This window comes from Thamnophis sirtalis, unplaced genomic scaffold (genome assembly GCF_051295495.1).
Source record: "Thamnophis sirtalis isolate CommonGarterSnake01/CBP01778 unplaced genomic scaffold, rThaSir2_p1.2 scaffold_14, whole genome shotgun sequence".
Classification (NCBI taxonomy): Eukaryota; Metazoa; Chordata; class Lepidosauria; order Squamata; family Natricidae; genus Thamnophis; species Thamnophis sirtalis.
Window position 1 is genome coordinate 3,337,512 of NW_028261394.1, and position 27,898 is coordinate 3,365,409.

Sequence of the window (27,898 nt, forward strand, 5' to 3'; positions counted from 1 at the left end):
CTTCCTTTCTTCCTCCCTCCCTCCCTTCTCCTCCTCCCTCTTCCCCTTTTGTTTTTTCTTTCCTCCCTCCCCACCTTCTTCCTTCCTTCTTCCTCTCTCCTTTCTCCTCCCCACTCTTCCCCTTTTATTTTCTTTCTTTCTTTCCTCCCTTTCCACCTCCTTCCTTCCTCCCTCCCTCCCTCCCTTCTCCCACCTTCCCTCCCTCTTCCCCATTTATTTCCCTCCCTCCTTCATGTCTTGCTGGGCTTGAGAGGGAGGGGCTCTTTTGCCCACACCCCAGCCCTGCAGCCTCCCTCCTCGCGGGGCTGACCACCTGCACAAGATAACAATTTCTCTCCTAGTCCCTGACTCATTTGCACCCCAACAACTGCCAAAAGATGCGAGTCTCCCGATCCTGATCAGCTCCAGGTTGCCTCAGCCTTCCTTCTGAGGTGGGTAAAATGAGGACCAGGATTGTTGGGGGGCAAAAAGCTGACTCTGCAAACCACTTAGAGGGCTGGAAAGCATTGTGAAGCAGTACATAAGTCTGTTATAGCTTGGGAAGGAAGGAAGGAAGGAAGGAAGGAAGGAAGGAAGGAAGGAAGGAAGGAAGGAAGGAAAGAAAGAAAGAAAGAATCTAGCTTTATGGATGGAAGGGAGGGAGGGAGGGAGGAAGGCAGGCAGAGTGGTGCAATTTTTACAATGCAGGGTTGCAGGCAAACTCTGCCCAGTGCCAGGAGTTCAATCCTGACCGGCTCAAGGTTGAATCAGCCTTCCATCCTTCCGAGGTGGGTAAAATGAGGACCCGGATTGTTGGGGGCAAGAGAGGCTGACTCTGTAAACCACTTAGAGAAGGCTGGAAAGCACTGTGAAGCGGCGTATAAGTCTACGGGCTGTTGCTATTGCCAGAGTACCATAAAAAGAGCCACGTTCATTGGGGGGGAAAAAAAGACGAGAGGCATGTAGACGCATCAAAGGTTGAAAACAACATTTTAACTTCCATCTCCAGCAAGAGGGAGAACAAGAGATTACAGGAAGACTTTTCTCTCTCCCCGGTTTAAAAAAAAAATAGGTGGAAAAAGCTAATGGCCAGACATGACTTAACTTCTTTATCCTTTATTGCTTACAGAAAATGGTCCCCAACTTGCCGCACACAGCCGATCACCCTTCGGCCTCTGACTTTTGTTTCCAACGGCGTTGCGACTCTTCACAGGCTTGTGATGCGCATTTCCAGCCAACAGTAGGGACACACAACGGGCTCTTTCAGTTTCTCTGACGCCACCGGAACGGGAGCAGAAGAGGAAGACCTGAATGTTTGGGGGGGTCCACGTGGGAGGGTGGGTGAACGATGGAAGACGGGCGTTTAAAGAGCCGCGTGGAGGGGGGGGACACAGACGCAAACGGCAGCCGAATTCAACACGGAACTAAAAAAATAAAAAAAGAGATCCTTCTTTTTTTGGTGATTTGGTTCTGATAATCTCACAGGCAGTCCTTGACTTCTAACTGTTTGTTTAGTGACCGTCCTAATGGTCATTTACAACCATTTTTCAGACTTACGACCGTTGCAGAATCCCCAGTCACTTAAATCAAAATTCAGGCGCTTGGCAACGAATTCATATTTACGACAGTGGCAGGATCACATGACACACACACACACCCCTTTGTGGCTTTCTGACAAACGACGTCCCCGGGGGAAGCCGGATTTGCTCAACAACTGTCTTACGAACTGAACAACTGCAGGGATTCACTTAACCGTGGCACAAAAGTGCATGAGATGGGGCAAAAGTCTCTCAGAAAGTATCTCGCTTAGCAACAGGAATTTGGAGACAAATTGTAATCCGGGGGTGTCAAACTCAAGGCCCCCTCAGGGGCTGTTCCAAGGGGCTGGGCTGGAAACAGCAAGGGATTGGCCCGTGGTGCCTCTGCTAGTGAAAATGGAGCTCGGGGGGGGGAGGGGGGCATGCAGCACCAGTACACCTTGTTTTCGCTGGCAGAGGGCTATCAAACGAAACTAAAAACAGAACAAAAGGAGAAACGTTTCCCCTTTTGCACTTGGGCATGCAAGAAGGGACAGGAAAGGAGAAAAGGGGAAGAGGAGAGACAAAGAAGAAAAGATGGGAAGAGAGTGAGGAAGGAAAGAGAAGGAAAGAGGTGAAGGAAGAAGAAAGGAGAATGAAGAGGGGAAGGAAGGAAAGAATGAATCTAGCTTTATGGAAGGAAGGAAGGAAGGAAGGAAGGAAGGAAGGAAGGAAGGAAGGAAGGAAGGAAGGAAGGAATCTAGCTGTATGGAAAGAAGGAAAGGAAGGAAGGAATCTAGCTTTATGAAAGGAAGGAAGGAAGGAAGGAAGGAAAGGAAGGAAAGAAAGGAAAGAATGAATCTAGCTTTATGGAAGGAAGGAAAGTAAGGAAGGAAGGAATCTAACTTTATGGAAAGAAGGAAGGAAGGAAGGAAGGAAAGGAAGGAAGGAAGGAAAGAATGAATCTAGCTTTATGGAAGGAAGGAAAGTAAGGAAGGAAGGAATCTAACTTTATGGAAAGAAGGAAGGAAGGAAGGAAGGAAGGAAAGGAAGGAAGGAAAGGAAGGAAGGAAAGAATGAATCTAGCTTTATGGAAGGAAGGAAGGAAAGTAAGGAAGGAAGGAATCTAACTTTATGGAAAGAAGGAAGGAAGGAACAAATGAAGGAAGAACACTTCCACCATGGCGACATACCCAGCCACGCCCCATGCCCACCCCCCGCTCCGAGGTCCAACACAACTCAGATTTGGCCCTCCACGCGATTGAGTTTGACATCCCTGTTGCAGTCATAAGCCGAGGACTACCAGTAGCCTGCTGGGGAATACAGCTGGAAGGGAGGGTTGCCTCCATAACCCACATCAAAGCCACCGAGTGGACACGGCTACATTACGGGGTCCCCTTGCTTCTTTTTTTTTGTTCTTTTTAGCCAAACCCCAAAACTTCAGTTCACAAACCGGGAGCACCCCAGAGGACCTCGTCACACAGAACCGCCAGAGCCCGGAAGATGAGGTGTCCTTCGCGGGAAGGAAGACATGACGGTGATGATCTCATCCGAGTCGTCTGACTCAGCCCCCGGGTGCTGGAGCTTTGAGGGGAAGCTTGCCGCTGATGGTGGGAGGCGGTCCCTGGAAAGAAAGAAAGAAAGAAGGAAGGAAGGAAGGAAGGAAGGAAGGAAGGAAGGAAGGAAGGAAGGAAGGAAGGAAGGAAGGAAGGAAGGAAAGAAAGAAAGAAAGAAAGAAGGAAAGAAAAATGAGAAGCAGAGCTGTTCAAAAGGAAGAGACACACAATGCCTTGAGGGAAGGGGGGAGAACAGCCATTTTTAAACCAGAAGATTCTCCGAGGAGTTTGGAGACGGATGGGTATCCACGCCCGCTTTTGTTTCTACGTCACCGATGACAACCTGACCACTAAACCATCCTCTCTGGCTTCTCTGCTACCGACTTCTGGTTCTCAGATGGGAAACGCTACTTAGAACAAATGAGGAAACCAACCGAAGCCACCTGGGACTAACCTGCTGGGCTAATTCACAGGCCAACTTCCTGCCCGAATAAAAGGCCTTGTCTGTTGGGGCCCAACAGTGGCCAGTGGAGCTGGCAGCAGATTCGGACAGTGAGGAGGTTGGGGAGGAACCTGGGCCAGTCCTGGAGTCTGGGGAAGGCTCTGATGAGGGCTCTGTGTCGGAGGCAGAGAGGGGGCCAGGGCCGTATGCCAGTTATCAGCTGCCTTCAGAGTCAGATATCAGTGAGGCAGAAGAACACTGGAGCCTGTTCCCAGTGCGCGCATGCGCAGAGTTGCCAGACGAAGGGAGCAGCTAAAGAACAGGGGTCGACTTGGGAGGAAGGCCACAGGTGGACGGTGAATGGCCCCTCCCAGAGGAGATAAAAGGGAAGCAAAAGGGGAGTGGAGTTTGCAGGAGACCATTAGTTCGCTTAATTAGTTCGTGACTCTCCAAGGCTCCTTGCCAAGTTTTGCACATATCAACCTGGCAGCTCTCCAAGCCAGATGAGGTCTGTGACCGTAAAACCTCCTTTGAAAGAGTTTTCTGGATGTGTATGAGCAGAATTCACAGTCAATTAATAAAAGGGTCTTTAGCCGGGACCAGGAGTTTGTTCAGGCTCTTGGGAAGCCTCGGTCAGAACATTATCTACTGGAGTTGACATCTTCAGAGATGGGTCTCAACTTATTTCCTAGGGGGGAAATTTCCCCAGCTGGGAACAAGATTAGAAGATGCCACCCAGTGGGGCTCAGATTGTAAGGGGAAGACCGCCTGCCAGGATCTCCTGTTTTCCCTAACTTCCCCTTCCCGCATCCAATAGTTTGTCCTTCCTCCTTTCCTTTTCTAAGCCTTTCACTCTTTTTTTGGCAACATTAAGTCGGGCGGACTTCAATTCCCAGAATGCTCCAGCCAGCTAGGGCTTCTGGGAGTTGGTCTGCCCCAGCTTAATGTTGCCAAAATTGAGAGATACTGCCCAAATCATGAGCTTCAAAGTGAAAATCTGGTTCTGCACTGCCCTCCCCAGGACAAATAAGCCAGAGGGGCTGACACCAGCCCCCCCTTCTGTATCCACCTCTCAAATGAGATCAGTTTTGTACCCAAGATTCCTAAGAGGTCCGTAAAAGGGGCGTGCATAAGCACACCAGCATGCCTTCCGTCCCTGTCCTTCTGTCCCCATTACTCACTTCCTTTGTTCCTGTCCATGTTTATACTTATGCCGGTTATCTTGTACATGTTTGACAAACTCAATTAAATTAAAAAAGAGCTCGAAGGGGTGAAGGCCGCCATTGTGAAATCAAGCAAACGTATTAAAAAAAACACACACACACACGTTAAAGGGGAAGTCAGCGAAATTACCAGAATCGGAAGTGAAGACCAGAGGGGAGAATTTGAATAGCGACCAGCCCACTTTCTCTTCACTCTCTTTCTCCGTCCCGGGGCTGGAGGGAGGGAGAGGCCTGCAAAAAAAAAAAAGATAAGGGGTAGGGGGCAAGAGTCGTAAAAGCTCAGATTCCAAAGCGGTGAGTCGCAGAGGAGACCCAACCCTTAAAGGAGAATCTGCGTAAGAATTCTGGCCATCCTGTGGATTGGGGCTCAAGGTTGAGCAAGCTCTTTCTGGCCTCAGGTTAGCTTCTGTGTGCAAAACATACAGTGGAAGACGGGTACCCCCGGGAAGGGGAGGGGGCAATATGTTACTGGTGTGTGGAGGGGGGGGAGAGGGAAGAAAGATGTCAGGCCTGCAATTATATTCCTTTCAGAATTTTGGCCTGCCACACTTTCTCTTATTTCATTATGCTGTTTCATTAGTGTAGGTGATGGGAAGGGGAAATAGACAGGAGTAGGATTATGGAATGTGTTGTTGTCATTCTTTACTAGAAGACCAAGGTCATCTTTTCTCTCCACACTTTTACACCTGACCGGAAGCAGCTGGGTGTGGATGCCAGCGTGGAAGAAGAAGATTGGACCATGTGATGAATTTGTGGGTGTGGGGACAAGATCATGAACTTTTAACTGGGTGGGATTCTGACGTCATTTCCAGAATTGGGATTAACACAGATGTGCTAAGATGTCTGCTTTATTAAATTGGAACTTTAAGGTTCTGCCTTGGACTCTGATTTAATTCTACATGATACTTGGAACGCTGACAAAAGAGAGCACATTTGTTGCCCTACACAAATGCACCGTAATTGAAATCCTTGGATCTGTGCTAAGGGAGAATGCTCAACCTGGGGGAAGGGCTAACCGTACGAATCTCCACCGAGGAGGTGAGGCCTTCAGGCCTGGCTTAGGAGGCCGGTGTAGGATGGGAAGTCAAGGATGGGAAACCGTAGCCCTTTTGTGACTTCTGGACTTCAACTCCCAGAATTCCTGAGCCAGCAAGTCGTAAAGGGGCCATCATTCCTGCCCCCACCCCCACCCCACTGCCTCTGATCCAAATCCAGACACTTGCTCCGTTCTGCAGAGCTGAGCCAGCTGCTGCTGCTGTGGGTATGTCTGTGTGTGTGTGCATAGCTGTAACAGCTGGCGAGCAACTCAGCCTGGGGGTTGGGTAGAGGAATGTCTTTTGGCTGAAATGGTTTGGATTCCGCGTCTGGGTATATGAGGGATGCAGACCAACTGCATCTAGGCAGGGGGTGGGTGGGTGGAAGTCCAACCTTGGCAACTTTTAAGACGCATGGACTTTGGCTCCCCAGAATTCCCCAGCCAGCGTGGGAGTTAAAAGTCCACAGGTCTTAAAGTTGCCAAGGTTGGACACCCCTGGTCTAGAATGATGCTAAGGTTTCTGTTTGAGTGGGCCTTCGGGTGTGTGTGTCAGAGATGGCATTAAGCAGGTTCTGGAGAACAGAAATATTGAGTAGTTTGGAGAACCGGTAAATACGGTCTCTGGCTGGCCCCGCCCCCATCTATTCTCTGCGTCCCGAGTCCCAGCTGTTTGGGAGGGAATGGGGATTTTGCAGTCTCCTTGCCCTGCCACGCCCACCAAGCCACCCCACCCCCACCTAACCACGCCCACAGAACCGGTAATAAAAAAATTTGAATCCCACCACTGTGTGTGTGTTGCCTTTCTTCCTTTGACCCACTAAACTTTCTTCCTTTGACCCACTAAACTTAGAGGCAGATGGACTTTCCAGGTTTTTTTTGAAGACGTTTCACTTCTCATCCAAGAAGCTTCTTCAGCTCTGACTGGATGGTGGGGAAGGGAAGGATTTATATTCCTTGCAGAGAGAGCTGGTCATTTGCATCCTTTTAGAGAGTCATTGAGGCCACTTGGAGGTCTATCTGTCCTCAGGGTCCCCCATGTTGAGCCTTCCAGGTCCAAGTGGCCTCGACGACTCTCCAGAAAGGATGCAAATGACCAGCTGTCTGCAAGGAATGTAAATCCTTCTGTTCAGAGCTGAAGAAGTTTCTTGGGTGAGAAGTGAAATGTCTTCGAAAAAGAAACCAGAAGGTCCGGTTGCCTTTGGAGAGCCGAGGTGGCGCAGTGGTTAAATGCAGCACTGCAGGCTACTTCAGCTGACTGCAGTTCAGCAATTCGGCTGTTCAAATCCCACCAGGCTCAGGGTTGACTCAGCCTTCCATCCTTCCGAGGTGGGTAAAATGAGGACCCGGATTGTTGGGGGCGATATATGCTGACTCTGTAAACCGCTTAGAGAGGGTTGAAAGCCCTATGAAGCGGTATATAAGTCTAACTGCTATTGCTATTGCTAATTTAATTTTTCTCAAATACAAGTATAAAAGTCTTTTCTATTGATAAAATTTAACCCTTGCAACATAGAAAATCTGGTGTTTTCCTAACACACACACACACACACACTGCTTCAAAGCTGTATTAGAGTGTCAAGGTTATACCAAGAGTAGAAAAGGTACTCAACCTAAGGATCCTAACTACCTGAAGCCAGGATGCAAAGCAGTGTGCTCCTCCAGCAACTTAGCTTAAATTGCTATGTAGCACTCTGCACCATCCTATTGATAGCAATAGCAGTTAGCAGTTAGACTTATATACCGCTTCATAGGGCTTTTCAGCCCTCTCTAAGCGGTTTACAGAGTCAGCATATTGCCCCCACGGTCTGGGTCCTCATTTCACCCACCTCGGAAGGATGGAAGGCTGAGTCAACCTTGAGCCGGTGAGATTAGAACCTCCGAACTGCAGCTAGCAGTCAGCTAAAGTGGCCTGCAGTACTGCACCCTAACCACTGCGCCACCTCGGCTCCTATATCTATATCTATCTATCTATCATCTATCTATCTATCTATCTATCTATCTATCTATCTATCTATCTATCTATCTATCTATCTATCTATCTATCTATCTATCTATCTATCTATTGCAGTTAGACTTATATACCGCTTCGTAGGGCTTTCAGCCCTCTCTAAGCGGTTTACAGAGTCAGCATATCGCCCCCACAGTCTGGGTCCTCATTTCACCCACCTCGGAAGGATGGAAGGCTGAGTCAACCTTGAGCCGGTGAGATTTGAACCGCCGAACTGCAGATAGCGAGGTGGGTAAAATGAGAACCTGGATTGTTATTGGGGGCAATATGCTGACTCTGTAAACCGCTTAGAGAGGGCTGAAAGCCCTATGAAGCGGTAGATAAGTCTAACTGCTATTGCTATTGCTAACCCTGACCCTGGATGACTAACAATCTCCGTAGACAAGCTGGCTGCTGGACCACTCAGCTTATGAAGGCCACCATAAACCATCCATTTCCAACTTACTGTTCTTCAAGAGGTACTTGTGTGACGTGAGCCCTGGATGCAGACTGAACGGGTCTCAAAGCTGCTGTCTTCCCTTCCTCTTCCTCCTCTTCCCTCCCTGCTTCGCCACCAACAACTCCAGACAGAGAGCACAGCCTGGAAGATGAGCCCGGAGCCTAGGAGTGGAACAAGCAGGAATCAGGATCTGGATCTAATGAGGGGAGCTAGGACGCTTCGGTGCTCAGTTGTTCCTTAGCCTCCCTTAGCAGAAGAGGCACAATTGATGCACCAGCAGTCTGGCGCGGGATTTGAGTTTTGGAAAAGTCATTAACGAAGCACGGCGAATCGGCTCTCCTAGCGCTATCAACCCCCCCTGGCTGCCCCAAGAGGCTGGCCCGAGTGATCGGGCAATATTTCCAGCCGCCTGAGCTCTGATCCAAAGTATCCAGTAACACTAATATATAAAAACACCCGAGGGGGGGTGGCAGTTCTATCCGTGGGGGGCCAGGATAACCAGCACACGCGCCACGTATCCCCCCTCTGCAATAATCTTCCATAAATCACCATCTGGAGAATCCAAGCTATTTTAGATTATAGTGATATATCCACAATATTAAAAATTTGAGTAGGAGGAAGCCTTGGATCTCTCTCTTAGGCTAGACTGAGTTAAGAAACTGACTTCTGGAAGCCAAGGGAGGCGTGGTCAAGACTTTTTTCAACTCGGTCTCTAGGCGAAGGGGCTGAATTTAACCCATTGCTTGGATTCTCCAAGCAGCGCGCAGGAGAATGGGGCCAGAGTTCCAGCGCAAAGCAATGCGGTTGTGCAACACACTGCCAACTTGTAAAGCGTTTCCACGACTATCGTCAAGTCGACATTGAAGGGAGGGAGAATTCCATGCATGCCTCTGGACAGAGTCGGCTCTCATATTTCTAGAGCAGGTGTGTGAGATGCGCACGTTCACAGCCTGCTGCAGCACCTCAGTTGGTGGATGTGATTTATGACACAGATGGAGGGGAGGGGAGACAGAGGGGTAAAGTTCAGACGCCGTTAAGCGGAAATCAGATTTGGCTCCGCAGAAGAAGGGCGGCATATAAATGCAATAAATTCAATTCAATTCAATTCAATTCAAAATGCCAAAATGTTGCTCCTAATAAATGACTGGATTTCTTTTGAACTTTGTCTCGAGGCTCGTAATTTACTTAGGGCATCTTTGGAAATTTCACACACACCACGTGACCAAGCCACTTTAGCAGCAGCAGCAGCTCTGACAGTCCTGATTGATTGTCCTTAAGTGATGACTGCATAGGTCAGGAACTCTGGGAGTTGAAGTCCACATTAGATGAAAGCTGCTAAGATTGAGAAAGACTGAATTTGCAGGAGTTAACAGAACCTGGGGGCGGAGGGGTGGAGTTAAAAGAGGGATTGGCCTAGAATCCCTGCGTAGTCACAAACAACCAAGTCCAAACCTCCCTCGAATGCCACTGACCCTTCTCTCACTCCCAGCAGGTGCTAACCGCGAGTGGAGAAGATTCTTGTACACAGGCATCATCCTCTTTTAATGACCCCATAATCCTTTGCGGGATGGAGTCTGAGCAACCAAATGGAGCGGAGAGTCCACTGCCCGGATGCCCTTCCTGTCGCCAATGCGGAGCTCTCTCTGGCAGATATATTCTCATCGTGCCCAGGGAGAGAAATATTTGCCTCTACCCTAGGATGTAGGTACACGGGCATGAATGACAATAAATCAGTTAAACTGGAGCTGGTCTTTCATGCCTGACGGAACCAGAGTGACACTGGATTAAGGAAGAGGGGAGAGAAGAGGGGAGGCAGGCTAAGCGCCAGTTCAAACACTTTGGAGTTTTGCTACAGCATTGAAGAGGCTTCTAGCCATTCACAAAGTGAGATTGGGGGGTGAGCAAAGCCAGGGATCTCCCAGCCAAGATCCTGACCGTAACATATTTGACTGTCATTGATCTCCTATCATGCTATGCTTCTCCCTGATCCTGCCTTAATTGCCAAGAGGCCATACATCACTTGCCCCCAGGAGAATGTCGATACGGCAGAAATATAAAACTCAATCCTTGGCTGCAGGAAGATCTTCGGAGGGAGAAAGGCTAAGAAAATATTGAGATCCACAGCCAGATAAAGAGCCCAGACCCTCCGGGGCTCTTCCACAGAAACTAGATTTGTCAATATTAGACAATGGCAGCAAATTAAATGGTTGGAAGGGGATCTCGTTTTCACCTGATCTGGAGGCGGTTGCGTCACGTCAATCCCAGCCTTTCTACAGGGGATTTCTTGGTTTTCTTCCAGGCCTCTCAACTTCTGTTTCAGCTGTTGGATTTCGGCCCTGCAGAAAGATGACATGGATCATTGGCGCAGCCAGGCTTTAATACAGACGAATCAAATCCCGGGGGGTGATATTCTGAAGAACTGCGATTCGACAGGTGCTCCCCGAGGTGTCTTGTATAGCAGTCCTCGCTTAGAGACCGTTTCCCCAGTTGCAATGTGATGGTTGGACCATAAGGAAGGCTGAGCGCCAAAGGATGGAGGCCTTTGAACTCTGGTGCTGGAGAAGACTCCTGCACTGAGTCCCTTCTCACTGTCCGAATCTGCTGCCAGCTCAGCTGGCCGCTGGCAGGCCACAACATCCTCGTGCAATTCTTTCCAGGGCTAATTTGGTTTTCTTAGCAGGCTGAAGGAACTCTTCAGAAGCTAACTAATTCCATCCGCCGGCCTATGCCGACTGGCGACTACCCGGAGGAGAGCCTTCTCTGTGGCTGCTCCGACCCTCTGGAACGAGGTCCCCGTGGAGATTCGAACCCTCACCACCCTCCAGGCCTTCCGCAAAGCCCTTAAAACCTGGCTGTTCCGACAGGCCAGGGGCTAAAGAGCTGTTGCCCCCCCACCCGTCTCGAATGGTATGACTGTTGTGTGTTTTTAAATTATGTATTGTTATGTTTCGTCTTTTTATTTCCTGTCTGTACCCCCCTTCCCTGATTTGAATTGTGAGCCGCCCTGAGTCCCCTTTGGGGAAAAGGGCGGCATATAAATGTAATCAAATCAAATCAAATCAAATCAATACTAACTTGATGAGAAAGAGGAAGGAGGAGGAAAAACTAGCGGAAAAAAAACCAGCTCTGGGATATACTTGCTGAATTCGAAGCATCTTTTCTAGGCTGGACACTTTTGACTGGTGGAAAGAGGGAGGGAGGGGGAGGAAAGAAAAGTTGGATGGTTTCTCCCCCAAATCTGCATTAAACGGGAGTTGGGTTCTGTCGGCTGAGCCCCAGGAACTTAACTCTTTAACCGCCAGCTGATTCTGAAGGACGAGAATACGGTCTCTCAGCCCCGCGACGACGTTCTTGCCGGGAGCTTCAGACGCTTCCGAGAGATCGGATTCCTTAGCAACGGAGCCATCCGCTTCTTCAGAAGCTGTGGGAGAGAGCAACAGCGCCCTGCTGGCCTCCGAAGGTTGCAACCCATCCTCCACTTCCTGGAAGAGAGAAAAAAAGAAAAAAGAAACACGGATCACCTGAAATGTTTTTTTTCCTTTCTCTCTCTGCAAGTTACCTCCTTCTGCACTTATCTAATGAGCTAGAAGCACCGGGAAAAGTGAAATGTGCTTTAATGGGAAGCAGTTCAGCTGGGGGGGGGGGGGAGTGAAGAAAAAAAGATCTAAGCAGCCTTCTACAATATGCAGCCTTTCCGATCTTTTACTCGCCGCTGGGGATGCTGGGGATGGTAGTCCGAAGAGGACAGATTGCAAAAGGAAAACTAATAGAGCCATTTAGCAGCTGCTTTCTTTGAAGTTGGACCCCTTTCTGGAGTTAGGAACAAGCTGGTAGAGGAAGCAGAATGAAATTTCTCCTTCTGGGTGCCCCCCCCCCAAAAAAACCCAATCCTGGTCAGCAGTTTCTAACCATGATCCAGGCCATCTCGCGAAAGGTGGCCGGGTAAGTTACAGATTACAGATTAACAGAGTTGGAAGGGACCTTGTAGGTCATCTAGTCCAACCCCCTGTCCAATCAGGAGACCCTGCACCATTCCCGACAGATGGGAGTCCAGTCTCTTCTTGAAAGCCTCCAGTGATGAAGCTCCCACAACTTCTAAAGACAAAGCTGTTCCATGGGTTGATTGTTCTTACTGTCAGAAAAAAATTTCTCCTTATTTCCAGGTTGAATCTCTCCTTGATCAGTTTCCATCTATTATTATTCCTCGTCCAGCCTTCGTGTGCTTTGGAGCATAATTTGAACCCCGCTTCTTTGTGGCAGCACTTCAAAATATTGGAAGATGCTATCATGTCTCCCCTAGTCTTTCTTTTCATTAAACTAGACATACCCAGTTCCTTCAACTGTTCATCATATGTTTTAGCCTCCAGTCCCCTAATCCTCTTCGTTGCTCTTCTCTGCACTCTTTCTAGAGTCTCAAACTCTTGTTTTTTAGTGTAGTGACCAAAACCGGATGCAGGATTCTAGGTGTGTTCTTACTAAGGCTTTATAGAGTAAGCTAATCATGAAACCAACATCTGTCACTAACAGATATCATGCTGTGTTTAAGATAGTCCCGGACCTCTGATTCTTCATCAAGGCTCATGCAAGGGTCCCACTGAACATGGTTGGAAAACCAACTTACTCCGGAATAACTCTCACTTACTTTTTCCCCATCAGAAATCAGTTGGAAGAGTTTCTGTCTCTGGCGAGCAAGGTAATCTGAGGAAAAAGGAACACAGTTTTCAAAATGGGGGAGACGCAAAGTGAGGCCCATCAGCCATCGGAAGGGTGCTGGTGGCAAAAGCCGGAGGTGCGTATTCCCTTGCTAGAGTTTTACCACCGCTCAAGTCGAGAGCCGAGGTGGTGCAGTGGTTAAATGCAGCACTGCGGGCTACTTCAGCTGACTGCTAGTTCTGCAGTTCGGCTGTTCAAATCTCACCGGCTCAGGGTTGACTCAGCCTTCCATCCTTCCGAGGTAGGTAAAATGAGAACCCGGATTGTTGACTCTGTAAACCGCTTAGAGAGGGCTGAAAGCCCTATGAAGCGGTAGATAAGTCTAACTGCTATTGCTATTGCTAAGTGCCTCTGCTGGGCACGAGGATCAGAGGGAGGGCAAGAGAACAAGGGAGGGATAGGGAGAAGGTGTGTCATCGTCTTTAATCCCTTGCGGGGTGGAGCCTGGGCAACTAAACCAAGCGGAGTGTTTCCTGGCCGGATGCCCTTCGCTGTTGCCAATGTGGAGTTTTGTTCGGCAGATCTATTCTCATCGTGCCCAGAGAGATAAATATCTGCCCCTACCTAGGATCGAACTCACAGCCTCCTGATTGCGAGGCGAGAGCTCCACCTCTCGGCCACCGCACCACTCGATAGGAAGAAGGACTTTAAATGAGCAGTTTTCAGAGGGTCCCTGATCAGCTGTTGGGAGAGGGAGTTCACCAAGTTTTTCACCATGCTTTTCGAGACAGGAAGGGCAGGCAAGCGGGATTCCCTTCATATGGCAAATCCCCGATACTTTTGGATCGCTGCAGCTCATAGTTCCCGCAAATGTTTTTCTCTTTTTGAGAGTTCATCCACGCGACGTTAGACCTCCTGATGAAGTCTGTTAAACCATGCTCGGTTCTGTTTCCCAGCCTTGGTCACTTGTGTTGTGACCCGCCAGCAGAGCTGGCAGTAGAGTTGGACAGTGAGAAGGTAGTGGGGAGGAACAGGGACCAGTCCTGGGGGCCGAGGAAAGCTCAGACGAGGGCTCTGCATCGGAGGCAGAGAAAGAGCTAGACAGCAGTGAGGCAGAGGAACAGCTGGAGCCTGTTCCCAGTGCGCGCATGTGCAGAGCTGCCAAAAGATGAGAACAACTAAGAAAGCAAGGTTGACTTGTGAGTAAAGCCACAGGTGGATGATGAATGGCCCCTCCCAGAGGAGATAAAAGAGGAGCGAAAGGGGAGTGGAGTTTACAGGACACCATTAATTCACTTCATTGGTTCGTGACTCTCCGAGGCTCCTTGCCAACTTTTGCAGAGATCGGCCTGGCAGCTCTCATGCGCAGAGCTGCCGGAAGACAAGAACGACTAAGAAAGCAGGGCCGACTTGGGAGTAAAGCCACACCTTGGAGGTGATTGGCCCCTCCTATAGGGAACAAAAGAGGAGCGAATGGGGAGGGGGCTTTTGCAGGAAACAATCTGTTCATTCAGTCTGGAAAGGTCTGTTTGTGATTATAAGCGATTCTCGCTAGGTTTTGCTTATCTGGCAGCTCTCCAAGCGAGATAAGGTTCGTGTGGATAAACATTCCTTGGAAAGACTGCTTGCCAAGCCTTGCTGACTGTGAATGACAGGAATTCACAGTGATGTAAATAAAAGAGATTTTGTCGGCAGCAAGACTCTGCTTCTTGCTTCCTAAGGAAGCCTGGGGTTGGAGCAGCTTGAAGGTGAGTGGACTTCAATACCCAGAATTCCCTGCCCAGCGGAGCTGAAGCCCACCCACTTTAAAAGTGGCCACGGTTGAGAAACACTGTTTTGGGAGACCTGTTAAGAGCGGTCAGGATGCTTACTTTTGGCTTGGCTGGACGAGAGGAAGCTGCTCAGAGCGTGATCCATCTCTGCTTTCAGCCTTTCGTTCTGCTCCTGCAGCTCCTTCATCCTTTCGGAGAGTTGGAAGACAGCCGTACTGAGCATCTTCTGGCGTGGGCTCTCGGAAGCTCTAGGCTCAAAAAAAGAGGGGTGGGGGGGAAACCCGTGGCAACACGAAATGTGGCAGTGTCTTGCTCCCTCCTTTTACCCAGAGTTTGACCGCCTGCTTTTGTGAAAATACGGACACTTCTGAGCTTTCTGATGATTGAGCGAAGGCGAGTCTACCTTAATTTTGCTCTCCCTCCCCTGAAATCAAGGTGGCAGCTTCCGTTTGAAATCACGATGCTTCCCTGGTGTACTCTTCCTTACACATTCCTCCTGGGTTAAATTTTAGATAAAATTCTAAATTTCGCCCCTCGGGGCAATGCCTGGATTTTGCACGGCTCGTTGGGGGCACTGAAGAGCCGAGGTGGCGCAGTGGTTAAATGCAGCACTGCAGGCTACTTCAGCTGACTGCAGTTCGGCTGTTCTAATCTCACCGGCTCAGGGTTGACTCAGCCTTCCATCCTTCCGAGGTGGGTAAAATGAGGAACCGGATTGTTGTTGGGGGCGATATATGCTGACTCTGTAAACCGCTTAGAGAGGGCGGAAAGCCCTATGAAGCGGTATATAAGTCTAACTGCTATTGCTATTGCTAATAATTTGTAGAATGCCACCAACATATGAAGGAAGGAAGGAAGGAAGGAAAAGAAGTGAGGAAGGGAGGAAGGAAGGAAAAAAAGGAGAAAGAAAAAGAGGAGGGAGGGAAGGAGGAAGAAAAGAAGGAAAAAAGAAGGGAGGAAGGAAGGAGGAAGGAAGAAAAAGAGAGAAAGAAAAAAGAGGAGGGAGGGAGGATCTATACTCTACGTTTCCACAAAACTACCTTGAGCGCCACAATCCGCCAATTGTCCTGGGATTGCACAGTCCCTTTTCTATCTTCTTCTTCCTCAGCTGCCATCAATCTCTTCCTCCTCTGAATCTTTCATCTGATCTTATAGAAACTGGGCAACTTTTAGTATTCAAAGTCTTTAGCAATATGGAAGCATAAATACCATCAACATAGAATGGAGTTTGCTCAGAAGAGGAAATACACCAATAAGAGGAAGAGTGGGAAACAGAGGAGAGAAGAAAGATGGGAAGAGAGGGATAGGAGAGAGGGTAAGGGGGGAAGATGAGGAGGATAAGGAAGAGTGGAATGCAGAGAGAGGAGAAGGAGAAAGGAAGGGGAAGTAGAGTAGGAAAGGATGTTGGAGGGAAGAAAGGAGGTAGGAGAGAGGCAGAAGAAAGAGGTGTATGGAGAGCAGAAGAGCTAATAATGGGTTTTTATCTTTCTGGGCGTTGATGACAAGAGGAACTGATGTAATTACTACTTAATACAATAGGACATTGGCTATTTAATAGTATACATGTGATTATATGTTATGAAAATGGAAAATAAAAAAAAGTATTTTTTTTCAAAGTCTTTAGCAATCGGGAGCCCGAGGAAAACATCTCTGCCTGGACTTCCCAAATGTTAACGAAGCGTATTTATTAATCAACCTCTGGGATTTAGGGGAGGAAAAAAGGTTATTTTTAATTGTGACAATGAACTCAAAACACAATCCGTCCCGTGGTTTGCATTTGAACTATGGAGGCTGGCAATCAACCTCGAGGCATTTGCGCAAAAATGGAAGACTTGATTGTGGATTTCCCTAGAAGTGGCCATCAAAAGAGGTAGAAGGGTTAGGGTTGGGATGCGCTAAGCGCTCTTGAAGCCACATTATTCACTCAGCTTGCTCCTTCAAGCAGCGAGGAAGGAGACAGCCAAGAATTGCAACTCAACTCCCAGCCTCAAAGTTCAGGAAAATGGTTTTTGCAGAGTTTGTGGGTTACAGGCAGGATTTGAACACAAGCTAGAAAGGGAAGGAAGATTGGGAGGAAATCGTCCAAAGCTCATAACGTGCAACTCGTTTGACCAGTGCTTCGCTTAACAACCGTGGCAAATCAGGCACAACGCGCTTTCATTCTGAGCAGAGACAAAGGAAATAAATATACATAGATAGATGGATGGATGGACATAGACATACATACATAAGATAGACAGATAGACAGATAGATAGATGGATGGATGGATGGATGGATGGATGGATGGACATAGACATACATACATACATACATACATACATACATACATACATACATACGATAGATGGATGGATGGATGGATGGATGGATGGATGGATGGATGGATGGATGGACATAGACACACATACATACATACATACATACATACATACATACGATAGATGGATGGATGGATGGATGGATGGATGGATGGACGGACACAGACATACATACATACATAAGATAGATGGATGGATGGATGGATGGATATAGACATACATACATACATAAAGATAGACAGACAGACAGACAGACAGACGGACGGATGGATGGCCATAGACATCCATACATCCATACATATATACATACATACATAAGATAGACAGATAGATAGATATTCTTTTGCCATTTTTAAGGGAAAATGACAGCTTCTTATGAGTGTTACAAGAATCACCAGTCTGCTAACTCAGCTAAACAAAGAGAACGACACTTAGCCAATGACCTTTTTTTTAAAAAAAGCCTTTACATTTCTCTTCCTGCACAGCAATTAGTGAAGAATAGAAACTAGCCAGCAAAAAGTTAAGCACAGGCAGAAACCCCCAAAGTAATACACGTACTTCCGTTGCACGACTTTTGAGCGTGTCAGCAGGTTCTGGAGGCGCCGGATCTGAAAAGGGGAAAGAATATTAACCAAGCTAGCAATCTCATGGGGAAGGAGCCGAGCTCTCGTCAGGTGGCCCCGAAAGAAGCCAAGGCTATTGGCACCCCCCCGTTTTCTGGGGGAGTTCATTTTAATCATTAAATCTTATCTATGCTCAGGAGTTCCTGAGCATAGGAGAAGAGCCCCACAGCCCACAGAACTGCAGCAAGCAACGTTTAACCGAATGCTTTTAAGGAGGTTTCTCTTTTTCAAATCGTTTTTTTCGTACCTCTTGGTAGGAAGTATGCAGAGCAACAGTCATTTCTTCCATGTTGGTATTCTTCATGTCTGCCTGGAGTTGACTTTGGTGGGAAACAAGACACAGAAGGAGGAGGATTGGCACAGTCCAAACAATCAGAGGTTAACCCCCCTAAAGATTTCTTAAGCATGCGGATGGATCGCTATCAATGTTAAGTTATGACTAGATCCCACTTTTCAGATCCTTACGGATGGGAGACAGGGAGAAGTCAAAACAAACAAGTCAAGAGAACACATGGATCATTTTCCTATTCTGCGCCCCCCAGCCTGCGTTCGGCTTCCATGAGCAGAATAACAAGAGTTGGAAGGGACCTTGGAGGTCTTCTAGCCCAACCCCTGGCTCAAGGCGGGAGTCCTTATACCATTCTGGCCAAACGCAGGAGAACCCTGTGGCCAGGAGTCCCTTGGGTCCCTTGAAACTTGGGTCTTCTGCAAGAAGGAAGAGGGGGGAGGAATAATCGACAGCTTCTCCATACTTAATGGTGTTGTCTTTCTCCTTGCACTGCTGTTCTAGCCTGAGAATCTTCTGCTTCAAACCATTTATCATCTATTCCGAGAGAGAGAGAGAGAGGGGGGGGGGGGGAAGAAGAAGAATATGTTGCCTCTTTATTGTACTTTCCTGGTTCTGGAAAGCGATAAAGGCAGAACAGAGGGGTGGGGAGGAGGGCGAAAAGGTGCATTTACCAAGCTGCTGTCGTTCTTCTGTTCTGTCCGTACCCAGCTAAATTCAGAATACTGGAAAAGAAAAACACAAAACACTTCAGAGTTGCCCGAAGCAATCGGCTTCCCTTGCTCGGTGGACGAAAGAGCCACCGGGTGGGACCCTGGGCTTACCTTGAAAGGCTCCAAAAGCTGCTCCATTTGCCTGTCCTTCCGGGTGTTGTCTTCTTCCACCCGCCGAAGTTTGGTCTTCATCCGATCCGCTTCGCACTTCTGAGCTTGGATGGTCTGTCGTGGAAGGGGAAGGAAAAAGAGAAATCTTTCAGAATCCTTGAGCAAGGCGAATGGGAAACAGAAACAAGAGAAAATTTATCTTAAATGGTGGCATCAGAGAATCTCATTTCTTTTTTTTTGCTTCCTAGGAATCTTGTCTAGGATACCTTTAAGTCCTCAGCTGCTCCCCTCCCGCCCTGTTGCTTTTAAACATTTCCAGAAAGCAGAGAGACCATGTTCTGACCGAGGCTTCCCAAGAGCCTGAAGCAAATTCTTTGTCCCGACAAAAAACCCTTTTATTAATTTCCTGTGAATTCTGCTCCTTCACATTCAGCAAAGTCTTTCGAGGGAGGATTTACAGTCACAGACCTTATCTAGCTTGGAGAGCTGCCAGGCCGATCTCTGCAAAACTTGGCAAGGAGCCTCGGAGAGTCATGAACCAATGAAGCGAGCTAATGGTCTCCTGCAAACTTCACTCCCCTTTCACTCCTCTTTTATTTCCTTTGGGAGGGGCCATTCACCTGTGGCCTTACTCCCAAGTCAACCCTTGTTCTTTAGCTGTTCCCTTCGCCCGGCAACTCTGTGTATACACACACTGGGAACAGGCACCAGCTGTTCGTCTGCTTCACTGCTGTCTGACCCCGAAGGCAGCTGATAAGTGTCGGACAGCCCTGGCCCCCTTTCTGCCTCCGACACAGAGCCCTCATCAAAGCCTTCCCCAGACCCCAGGACTGGCACATCTTCCTCCCCAACCCTCCTCACTGTCCGAATCTGCTGCCAGCTCCACTGGATGCTGGTGGGCCCCGACAGACCAGGCTTCAAAGGGGAGAAAAGCGTATGAACTAAAACTCTCCCAAAAGTATGTTCTGTTCATTCCACGCAGGAGGAGGAGAGGGAAATTGTTGTTCTCACCTTCTTGAGCTCGATTATCTCGTCGTACATATCCTCCTTTTCCTTGTAGTCTGGAGTCCCGGGGATGTAGCCTAGAAAAGGAGACGAGCCCCCAAATGGCAGGGATAAAGTATTTTTTAACACCATATAATTCCATCTGTTGCCGAGCTTTCACACCTGTTCATTCCTCGTTTTCTTTAAAGCTCCTGGAATCTCGGACAGACTAAAAATTCTGGAGTTGGCGTTGGTGCTAACTGAGGCTGAGACCATCGCCCAGAAGCCTGAAGGCTACTTGGATGTGAGGTTTGTGATCTAGGCTTAGAGAGACGCAAGTTTTAAGTTTTAATTTTTCTTCTGAGAGGGAAGCAGCTCCGTGCAAGAACCGAGAGGACGAGAGCAACTTTACGTGGCACTTTGACAACAAAGGCATCGGTTCTACCACAAAACCGCGGACGACAAAATCGCGGTCGACGAAAGCGCGTATGTGACGTCATCACAGCGCGACGGAAAAGATCGAAAAAGATCGAAAAATGTAAAAATTAAGCTAAAACCTTCCCCTAACCCCCCCAAACCTAACCCTAAACCTAACGCTAACCCTTAACCTAACCCTAAACCTAACCCTTAACGTAACGAAAAACCTAACGCTAACCCTTAACCTAACGCTAAACGTAACGCTAACGCTCTAACCCTAACCCTTAACCTAACCCTAACCCTTAACCTAACCCTTACCTTTATGTGAATCGGCTTGCTGTAATTTAATTTTTATTTCAATTTTTCGATCTTTTTCGTCGCGTTGTGATGACGTCACATACGCGATTTCGTCGACCGCGCTTTTGTGGAACGCGGTTTTGACGGGTCACGAAGGCATCAATATGACACATCTGTCATCTCTGCTGCAGCCATCTTTTTTTTTCAAAGGAGTTCTGTGGCGTTGTGCCCATTTTGCAGAAAGGGTGCTGAAGGCAGATTGGAAGACGGGGGGCTTGCTTAAGACTATTTAGCAGGCAGGTAGAAAAAAAGGATGGTTTCTCTTATTTATTTATTTATGAAGTTTACACTGCACGGGTCTCCAGCCTGGGCAACTTTTAACACCTGTGGACTTCCATTCCCCGAATTCCTCCAGCCCAGTGTTTCCCAACCTTGTCAACTTGAAGATGTCTGGACTTCAACTCCCAGAGTTCCCCAGCCAGCATTCGCTGGCTGGGGAATTCTGGGAGTTGAAGTCCGGACATCTTCAAGTTGACAAGGTTGGGAAACACTGCTCCAGCCAACACTGGAGGAATTCGGGGAGTTGAAGCCCACAGGTCTTAAAAAGTTGTCCAGGTTGGAGACTCTTGGCCTAGGCAGAGTCTATTCAATCTGAATGAACCCCCGGCAGTTTATGAGTCCCTATTTACGATTCCTTGCTCTGGCTCTGAAGAAGTTAAAAAAAAAAAAAAAAAACACCCTTAAAAGATTCACAGAATCAGGATGTTTACGAATGAGGGTGGAGGTTCGATCTCCCAAGCTTTAGGGATTCCCCTAAATTCCACCGAAGACGGTAGCTAGCACGGTAACAAAATGTTCAGAAACAAACCCACAAGCTCAGAGAATGAACCTCCGCCCTCATCCTCCACCCAAGCTACAGATTGTTCGCCACTATGTTTACAAGTCTTCAAGTCTTAGCTTTTCAAAAGCATGTGCCCAGCCTGCCTCGCCTCCTAGAGGCAGAGTTTAGATTAGATGGAAGGGACCTTGTAGGTCATCTAGTCCAACCCCCTGCCCAAGCAGGAGACCCTGCACCATTTCTGACAGGTGGCAGTCCAGTCTCCTCTTGAAAGCCTCCAGGGATAGCAATAGCAATAGCAGTTAGACTTATATACCGCTTCATAGGGCTTTCAGCCCTCTCTAAGCGGTTTACAGAGTCAGCACATCGCCCCCACAGTCTGGGTCCTCATTTCACCCACCTCGGAAGGATGGAAGGCTGAGTCAACCTTGAGCCGGTGAGATTTGAACCGCTGAACTGCAGATAACAGTCAGCTGAAGTGGCCTGCAGTACTGCACCCTAACCACTGCGCCACCTCGGCTCTTTTGAAGCTCCCACAACTTCCGAAGGCAACTTCTGTTCCGTGGGTTGATTGTTCTCACTGTCAGAAAATTCCTCCTTATTTCTAGGCTGAATCCCTCCTCGATCAGTTTTCCATCCATTATTTCTATCCAGTTCCCTGCCTCCGAACTCACCACGGCTGGCAGAGCGAGCGTGTTTCGGTTTCTTCATCCCCAAAGCTTCCTTGAGATACTCGGGTGTGCTGCCGGCGAGAGGGGAGGAAGCAGTTCGGATGCCAATGTCGGACTTGGAGTGGCTCATCCAGGTACCTAGTGAAGAGGGGAAGCGGGCTGTCAGCTGCCACCTGCTTGCGCTGCGGTGCTGTTCGCTGACTGATTGCCATGAAGGGATGGAGGGGGAGGGGGGGAGGCAAAGGGGGAACCCGAAAGTAAGCGCTGTTATCTCTTTGAGATGCTGCTTCAAGGTCGCTGGCATTTCAAGAGAATATCTGCATATAATAAAGTTACAACAGTGTTATTTCAAATAGTCAACAAGTGCTCAGTAGCTGAACTTAAGAGAACTGCTCTAAAATATATTGGAAAAAAGAATTTATACCGTGTATGGGTTCTGGGAAGTCGGGGGAGGGAAGGCTGGGGGTGGGGTGGGGTTGGGAGGAGGGTGGGAGGGAGGGATGCATGTTAGGCTTGACGAGGGGTGTTAGATTTTAATGTAATATGATTGCACATGTATACTGTTTTCTCTTATTTTTTCTTTAAAACTAAGATATGTTAAGTATATTGATATGGAAGCATAAATACCATCAACATAGAATGGAGTTTGCTCAGAAGCTGAAATACACCAAGTGAATGAGAGGAAGAATGGGAAACAGAGGAGAGAAGAAAGATGGGAAGAGAGGGATAGGAGAGAGGGTAAGGGGGGAAGATGAGGCGGATAAGGAGGAGTGGAATGAAGAGAGAGGAGAAGGAGAAAGGAAGGGGAAGTAGAGTAGGAAAGGATGATGGAGGGAAGAAAGGAGGTAGGAGAGAGGCAGAAGAAAGAGGTTTATGGAGAGCAGAAGAGCCAATAATGGGTTTTTATCTTTCTGAGCGTTGATAACAAGAGGAACTGATGTAATTACTACTTAATACAATAGGACATTGGCTATGTAATAGTATACATGTGATTATATGTTATGAAAGTGGAAAATAAAAAAAGTATATTTTTTTTAAAAAAGAGAACTGCAAGAGACTTTTATACTTGTATTTGAGAAAAATTAAATTAGCAATAGCAATAGCAGTTAGACTTACATACCGCTTCATAGGGCTTTCATCCCTCTCTAAGCGGTTTACAGAGTCAGCATATTGCCCCCAACAACAATCTGGGTCCTCATTTTACCCACCTCAGAAGGATGGAAGGCTGAGTCAACCCTGAGCCAGTGAGATTTGAACAGCCGAACTGCAGAACTGTAGTCAGCTGAAGTAGCCTGCAGTGCTGCATTTAACCACTGTGCCACCTCGGCTATTCCTATAAGCAATGCTTGAGATAATGCTTGAAATGCGCTCCCAATATATAAATGCATGGAAAGACCTAAGGGTAACTATCTAAAAATTGGCAAACAAAATCCTCGAAAAGGGGGGGGGGGGGAAAGATCGCTAGCATTATCAGCTGCATACCAGTTAGGAAAACGTCCTGTCTGAACCTGACTGGTCACACGGGGTGGGCAATGGGAGGGAACCAAGGGAAGGGAAAAATTCAACCTAGGGATTTTGGCCCCCGATCCTCAGTTCTGGCTATGCTTGCTCGCAATATACGTTGTGTTTTGCTTCGCAATACAACTGCAGAAGAGCAGGGTGGCAGGTATGACAGAGGCACCAAGAAAGATAGCAGGAGCCCTTAGATTTATACTAGGAGGGAGAGAAGGAGAGAAGGAAGGAGGGAAGGGAGGAGGGAATGCAGGAGAGAAGGAAGGGGGGAAGGAAGGAGGAAAGGAAGGAGGAAAGGAAGGAGAGAAGAAAGGAGGGAAGGAAGGAGGGAAGGAAGGAGAGAAGAAGAGAAGAAAGGAGGGAGGGAAGGGGGAAGGAGGGAGGCAAGGAAGGAGGGAAGGAAGGAGAGAAGGAGGGAAGGAAGGAAGAAGAAGTAGGATCGTTGTAAGATAAGATGGGTTTATGGGATGGTAAGAAAGCAATTTCAAGTATACTGTCAACTGTAGGGGAGAAAAATTGTTACAGATACATATTATTAATAACAGTTATGAGATCATATAATTGTGAATGTATATATGAGAAATAAAAAATTTTAAAAAAAAGATTTATACTACACTCCTCTCTAAGTGGTTTGCAGAGTCAGCCTATGGTGACATAGTGGTTAGAATGAAGTAATGCAGGCTAATTCTGTTCACATTGCCACGAATTTGATTCCTTTGAGCCTGACCAACAATCTGGGCCCCAGTTTTACCGACTTCGCAAAGATGGAAGCCTGAGTTAACCTTGAGCAGGCCAGGATCGAACTGCTGGCTGTGGGAATGCAGAGTCAGCCTGCAATGCTGCACTCTAACCACTGAGCCACCGTGGCTCCTAAGGGAAGACAACGCTACCATGCAGGCAGATGCATCCCGGTTGTGCAGATTCAGCACCTGGACATCCGTCAACCGGACCTTTTCATCTGGATCTTAATCCCGGTTCTACTGGGCTCTGGAATGCTCTGGTAAAGGAGGAGCCAAGATTTCATACCTTGCTTCAGAGACCCACGCCAATATTGCTTTGAGGCTTTCACTAAGGGGCTCTCAAAGCGCTTACTCTCGGCGCTTTTAAACGTCCGCAGAAATCCAGTTCGTTTCGAATGGAGGCAGGTGTAAGAGGTATATGGAGATCCTGCAGGAAGGACAAAAGATTAAAAGTATTAAAGATTAAAAGTATTAAAAAGCAAGCAGGACACTAACATTTCATTTTGTTACAAGATGAGCAGGCTCTTTTAGGATCTTGGGGAAAAAAAGCAAAAAATAATTCATAATAATTCGTGCTGCACAACACGTAACAGAGTGGGCCTTTCTTAATCGGTTCCACCACAAATCCGCGGTAGACTAAAGCGCGCTCTACGAAAGCGCGTACGTGACATAATCACAGCGCGACGAAAACGGCACGCTGTGAGCGGTAAATTTAAAATTAAAGCGAAAACCTTACCCTAACCCCCCCAAACCTAACCCTAAACCTTAACCTAACGCTAACCCTTAACCTAACCCTAACCCTAACCCTAACGCTTAACGTAACCCTAAACCTAATCCTAACCCTTAACCTAACCCTAACCCTAACTCTAACCCTTACCTTTATGTGAATCGGCTTGCTTTAATTTAATTTAAATTTATTTTTAATTTTATTTGTCGTGCTGCTGATGACGTCACGTACGCGCTTTGATCGGGCGTGCTTTAGTGGACCGCGGTTTTGACGGGTCACGACTTAATCAGGTAGAGCAAAAACGCGACATGTTTTCAAAGAACTAGGTAACACTTTATGGAAGAAAGCATTGTACTTCTCCTAGCAGCCGAGTTCTACCTCTCGATCCCTTTCCATAAAAAGGAGATCTTTCAACAAAAATTTGCAGATTTTTATTAAGACTAAGTTGTCTCAAAGGAAAGGACACCAGGTCAACCAACGTTGCGATGTGACACTCACTTGATTTTGCAGGCCTGCGAGACATTTTCTTCTTCAGTGTCTGTAAAACAAAGAAACAAACAAAAGACTTTGTGTTGTAATTTGTTACTAGGGCTTTTTTCTTGGGGAATTCCCCGCTGGTGTTCCATTTTCTGAGCAAATTTCTCTTGCAATTACAGATTTATTGGAATCCGATGGCTAGTGTTTTATGGTCACATCGATTCCAAAGTGTTAAAAAAAGCAGAAAATGCTCAGAAGAGTTTAGAATTTGGAAGCAAATAGACATATGAATCCATTGCAAAATTTTCATTGTCTAGCTTGAGTGTCATAGATAGGCTCCAAACAGTTTGCTGGTTTAATTTGTATTAACCTAAAACACAAAACCAGATTACTGTGGTTTGATTTACAAACCATTATTTTTTTAGTGTCACATCTGAATCCATCCAGGATCAAGGTATAGAAAATGAGAGGATTGAAAGATATCTAGCCCAACTTACTGTTTCTGTATCAGAATCATAGGTCGGAGCAAGAGAATTATCTTCTGCCTGTAAAGACATAATTATTATAAGATTTCGTCCTGAAGGGTGCTATCTAAATAACTTTATGAGGCTGGCATTCAGTGAGATGGAGCAGGGGGCCCTCAATCGAGTCAATTCTGACTGGCAGCTACTTCTCCGAAGCTTTCTCATCCTTTTATCCTAGAACCTTTAGCCTGAGATGGCTGGAATATGGCCAATCTAAATTTCTCAGGAAGGTTAGAAAAATGATAACCATCCATCCATCATCAGCCATCTGTGATACTGGTTGGCCAACTCAAGATGCCAGTGACGGAATGCAAGTTACTGTCTGGAACAATTAGCTATAAAAGATCTAATGCATGGGGCCCTCTAAAATTGGGGTTTTCTCACAGATGTTTCATTACCCAGCTAGGTCACATCTTAAGTACTAGTAAGGGGTGGGGTATATATGTACTAGTGGCTCTGTTTACATATACTAGTGGCTTGCTCTGTCAAGTGTTGTTGGGCTGTTTACTACTTGATTGTTGGTCTAGTGTTAAGATAGATGGATGAGCAAACAGACAGACAGGTAGATTACCTAGATAGATGATAAAGATAGATAGATGATACAGTAGGTAGGTAGCTGGGTGGGTGGGTGGATGGATAGGTAGGTTGGTAGGGTTAGGGGTAGATATGTAGAGTAGCTCAGGGGTGAACTGTGGGCGCTGTCCTTGGTGCTGCTCTCCAACCTTGGTCGTTTTCTTGCAGACATTTCTTTACCTAACTAGGTCATATCATCAATGCTGGGAAGGAGTGGGATTTCCTAGAGTTGAGAAGGAAGAGGAGGAGGAGGAGGAGAAGAACGGCCGACCGCAGGATCTTTGTTCCTTTCTGAACGGGGTACTTTTCTCGCAGACGTTTCATGACCCAACCAGGTAACGTCATCCGTCCTGCTAAGAACCGGGTGCTGTTTGCTGTTTATATCAGTGTTTCTCAACCTTGGCAACTTGAAGGTGTCCGGACTTCAACTCCCAGAATTCCCCAGCAGTGGTTAGGACAGTGTTTCTCAACCTTGGCAACTTGAAGATGTCCGGACTTCAACTCCCAGAATTCCCCAGCAGTGGTTAGGACAGTGTTTCTCAACCTTGGCAACTTGAAGATGTCCGGACTTCAACTCCCAGAATTCCCCAGCCAGCATTCGCTGGCTGGGGAATTCTGGGAGTTGAAGTCCGGACATCTTCAAGTTGCCAAGGTTGAGAAACACTGGTTTATATAAAGCAACTTGTACATATAAACAGAGGGACGTGGTGTGTGTGTGTGTTTGTGCAGAGAGCGAACCCAATCCTGGCTTGCCCTGTCAGTGGGGTGGGGGAGCGTCCTTAGGAGATACCTCCCCAACCAACAGCCGTGCGTGCAGTGCAACATGGGACTCCCGATACCAATCCCAGAGTGGGGGCAGCCCCGGATCTTCAGGACCCTGCCTGGGCATCTCCGTAACGTGGGAATGGGCACGGTTCACGTGAATCTCCGCTTAGCCTCCCCCCTCGTCCTCCCCCACCCCACCCCCCTCGCCAATAACGCTCCGCATCCCCCCCCTTGCCAGCCCTTCCCTGCACCTGCCCACCCCCCATTCCCCGCGTCTGGCTGGCTGGGGATGATGGAACCTGGAGTCTCCCCTTCCGGCCCTCACCGACTCCCGCTCCTCCGCGGCCTCGCTGGGGCTCCGCGACATGCCGGCGACGCGACGAGGGTCTCGGGCGGAGAAGCCCACCACAATCGCACTCCCCACTCCTCACACAAACCTCGCGCTGGCTCCGCCCCCGAACTTCCGCCCGGGCTCCATGGCAACCGCCCGGGCAACCGCCGGCGGAGGACCCGGATGGACGCACGAGCGGCCGCGCCTGCGCAGAGCCGCTTCCTGGGTCTGCCTGGGAAGGCCGCAGTGTTTTGACCCATCCCGCGCTAGAAACCCCGGCCCGAATCCTCCCGTGACACTCGGCTGCGGACGATGGGGGATGGGAGCCCAAATGTGTCCAGAACGCTCCCGGCGGGAGGGGAAGG

The 27,898-nt window shown here is 48.0% G+C and overlaps 1 protein-coding gene across 1 annotated transcript; it reads right to left on the reverse strand.

Annotated features, from left to right (window-relative positions):
• Nucleotides 1-1,079: 1,079 nt before the first annotated feature.
• Nucleotides 1,080-27,679, reverse strand: IQCE (IQ motif containing E). The gene is made up of 19 exons (XM_087701710.1): nucleotides 27,528-27,679; nucleotides 25,838-25,885; nucleotides 25,362-25,401; nucleotides 24,423-24,563; nucleotides 21,888-22,022; nucleotides 19,689-19,759; nucleotides 18,678-18,791; nucleotides 18,528-18,578; nucleotides 18,320-18,390; nucleotides 17,815-17,887; nucleotides 17,503-17,552; nucleotides 14,725-14,873; nucleotides 12,843-12,898; nucleotides 11,489-11,682; nucleotides 10,431-10,536; nucleotides 8,207-8,361; nucleotides 4,848-4,948; nucleotides 2,950-3,120; nucleotides 1,080-1,403 (listed from the first exon to the last, which is right to left on the reverse strand). Exons 1-19 carry the CDS (start codon nucleotides 27,567-27,569, stop codon nucleotides 1,393-1,395), a joined length of 1,779 nt encoding a protein of 592 aa, XP_087557836.1. The 5' UTR covers nucleotides 27,570-27,679; the 3' UTR covers nucleotides 1,080-1,392.
• Nucleotides 27,680-27,898: the final 219 nt, after the last annotated feature.

Excerpts from the sequence above, each read along its gene's own strand:
- IQCE (XM_087701710.1), bottom strand. The coding sequence starts at position 27,569 with ATGTCGCGGAGCCCCAGCGAGGCCGCGGAGGAGCGGGAGTCG. Across the intron at positions 18,792-19,688 it reads AGATAATCGAGCTCAAGAAG|ACCATCCAAGCTCAGAAGTG; the intron begins GTGAGAACAACA and ends CTTCCACGACAG. Across the intron at positions 18,391-18,527 it reads AGAAGAACGACAGCAGCTTG|ATGATAAATGGTTTGAAGCA; the intron begins GTAAATGCACCT and ends CTCTCGGAATAG.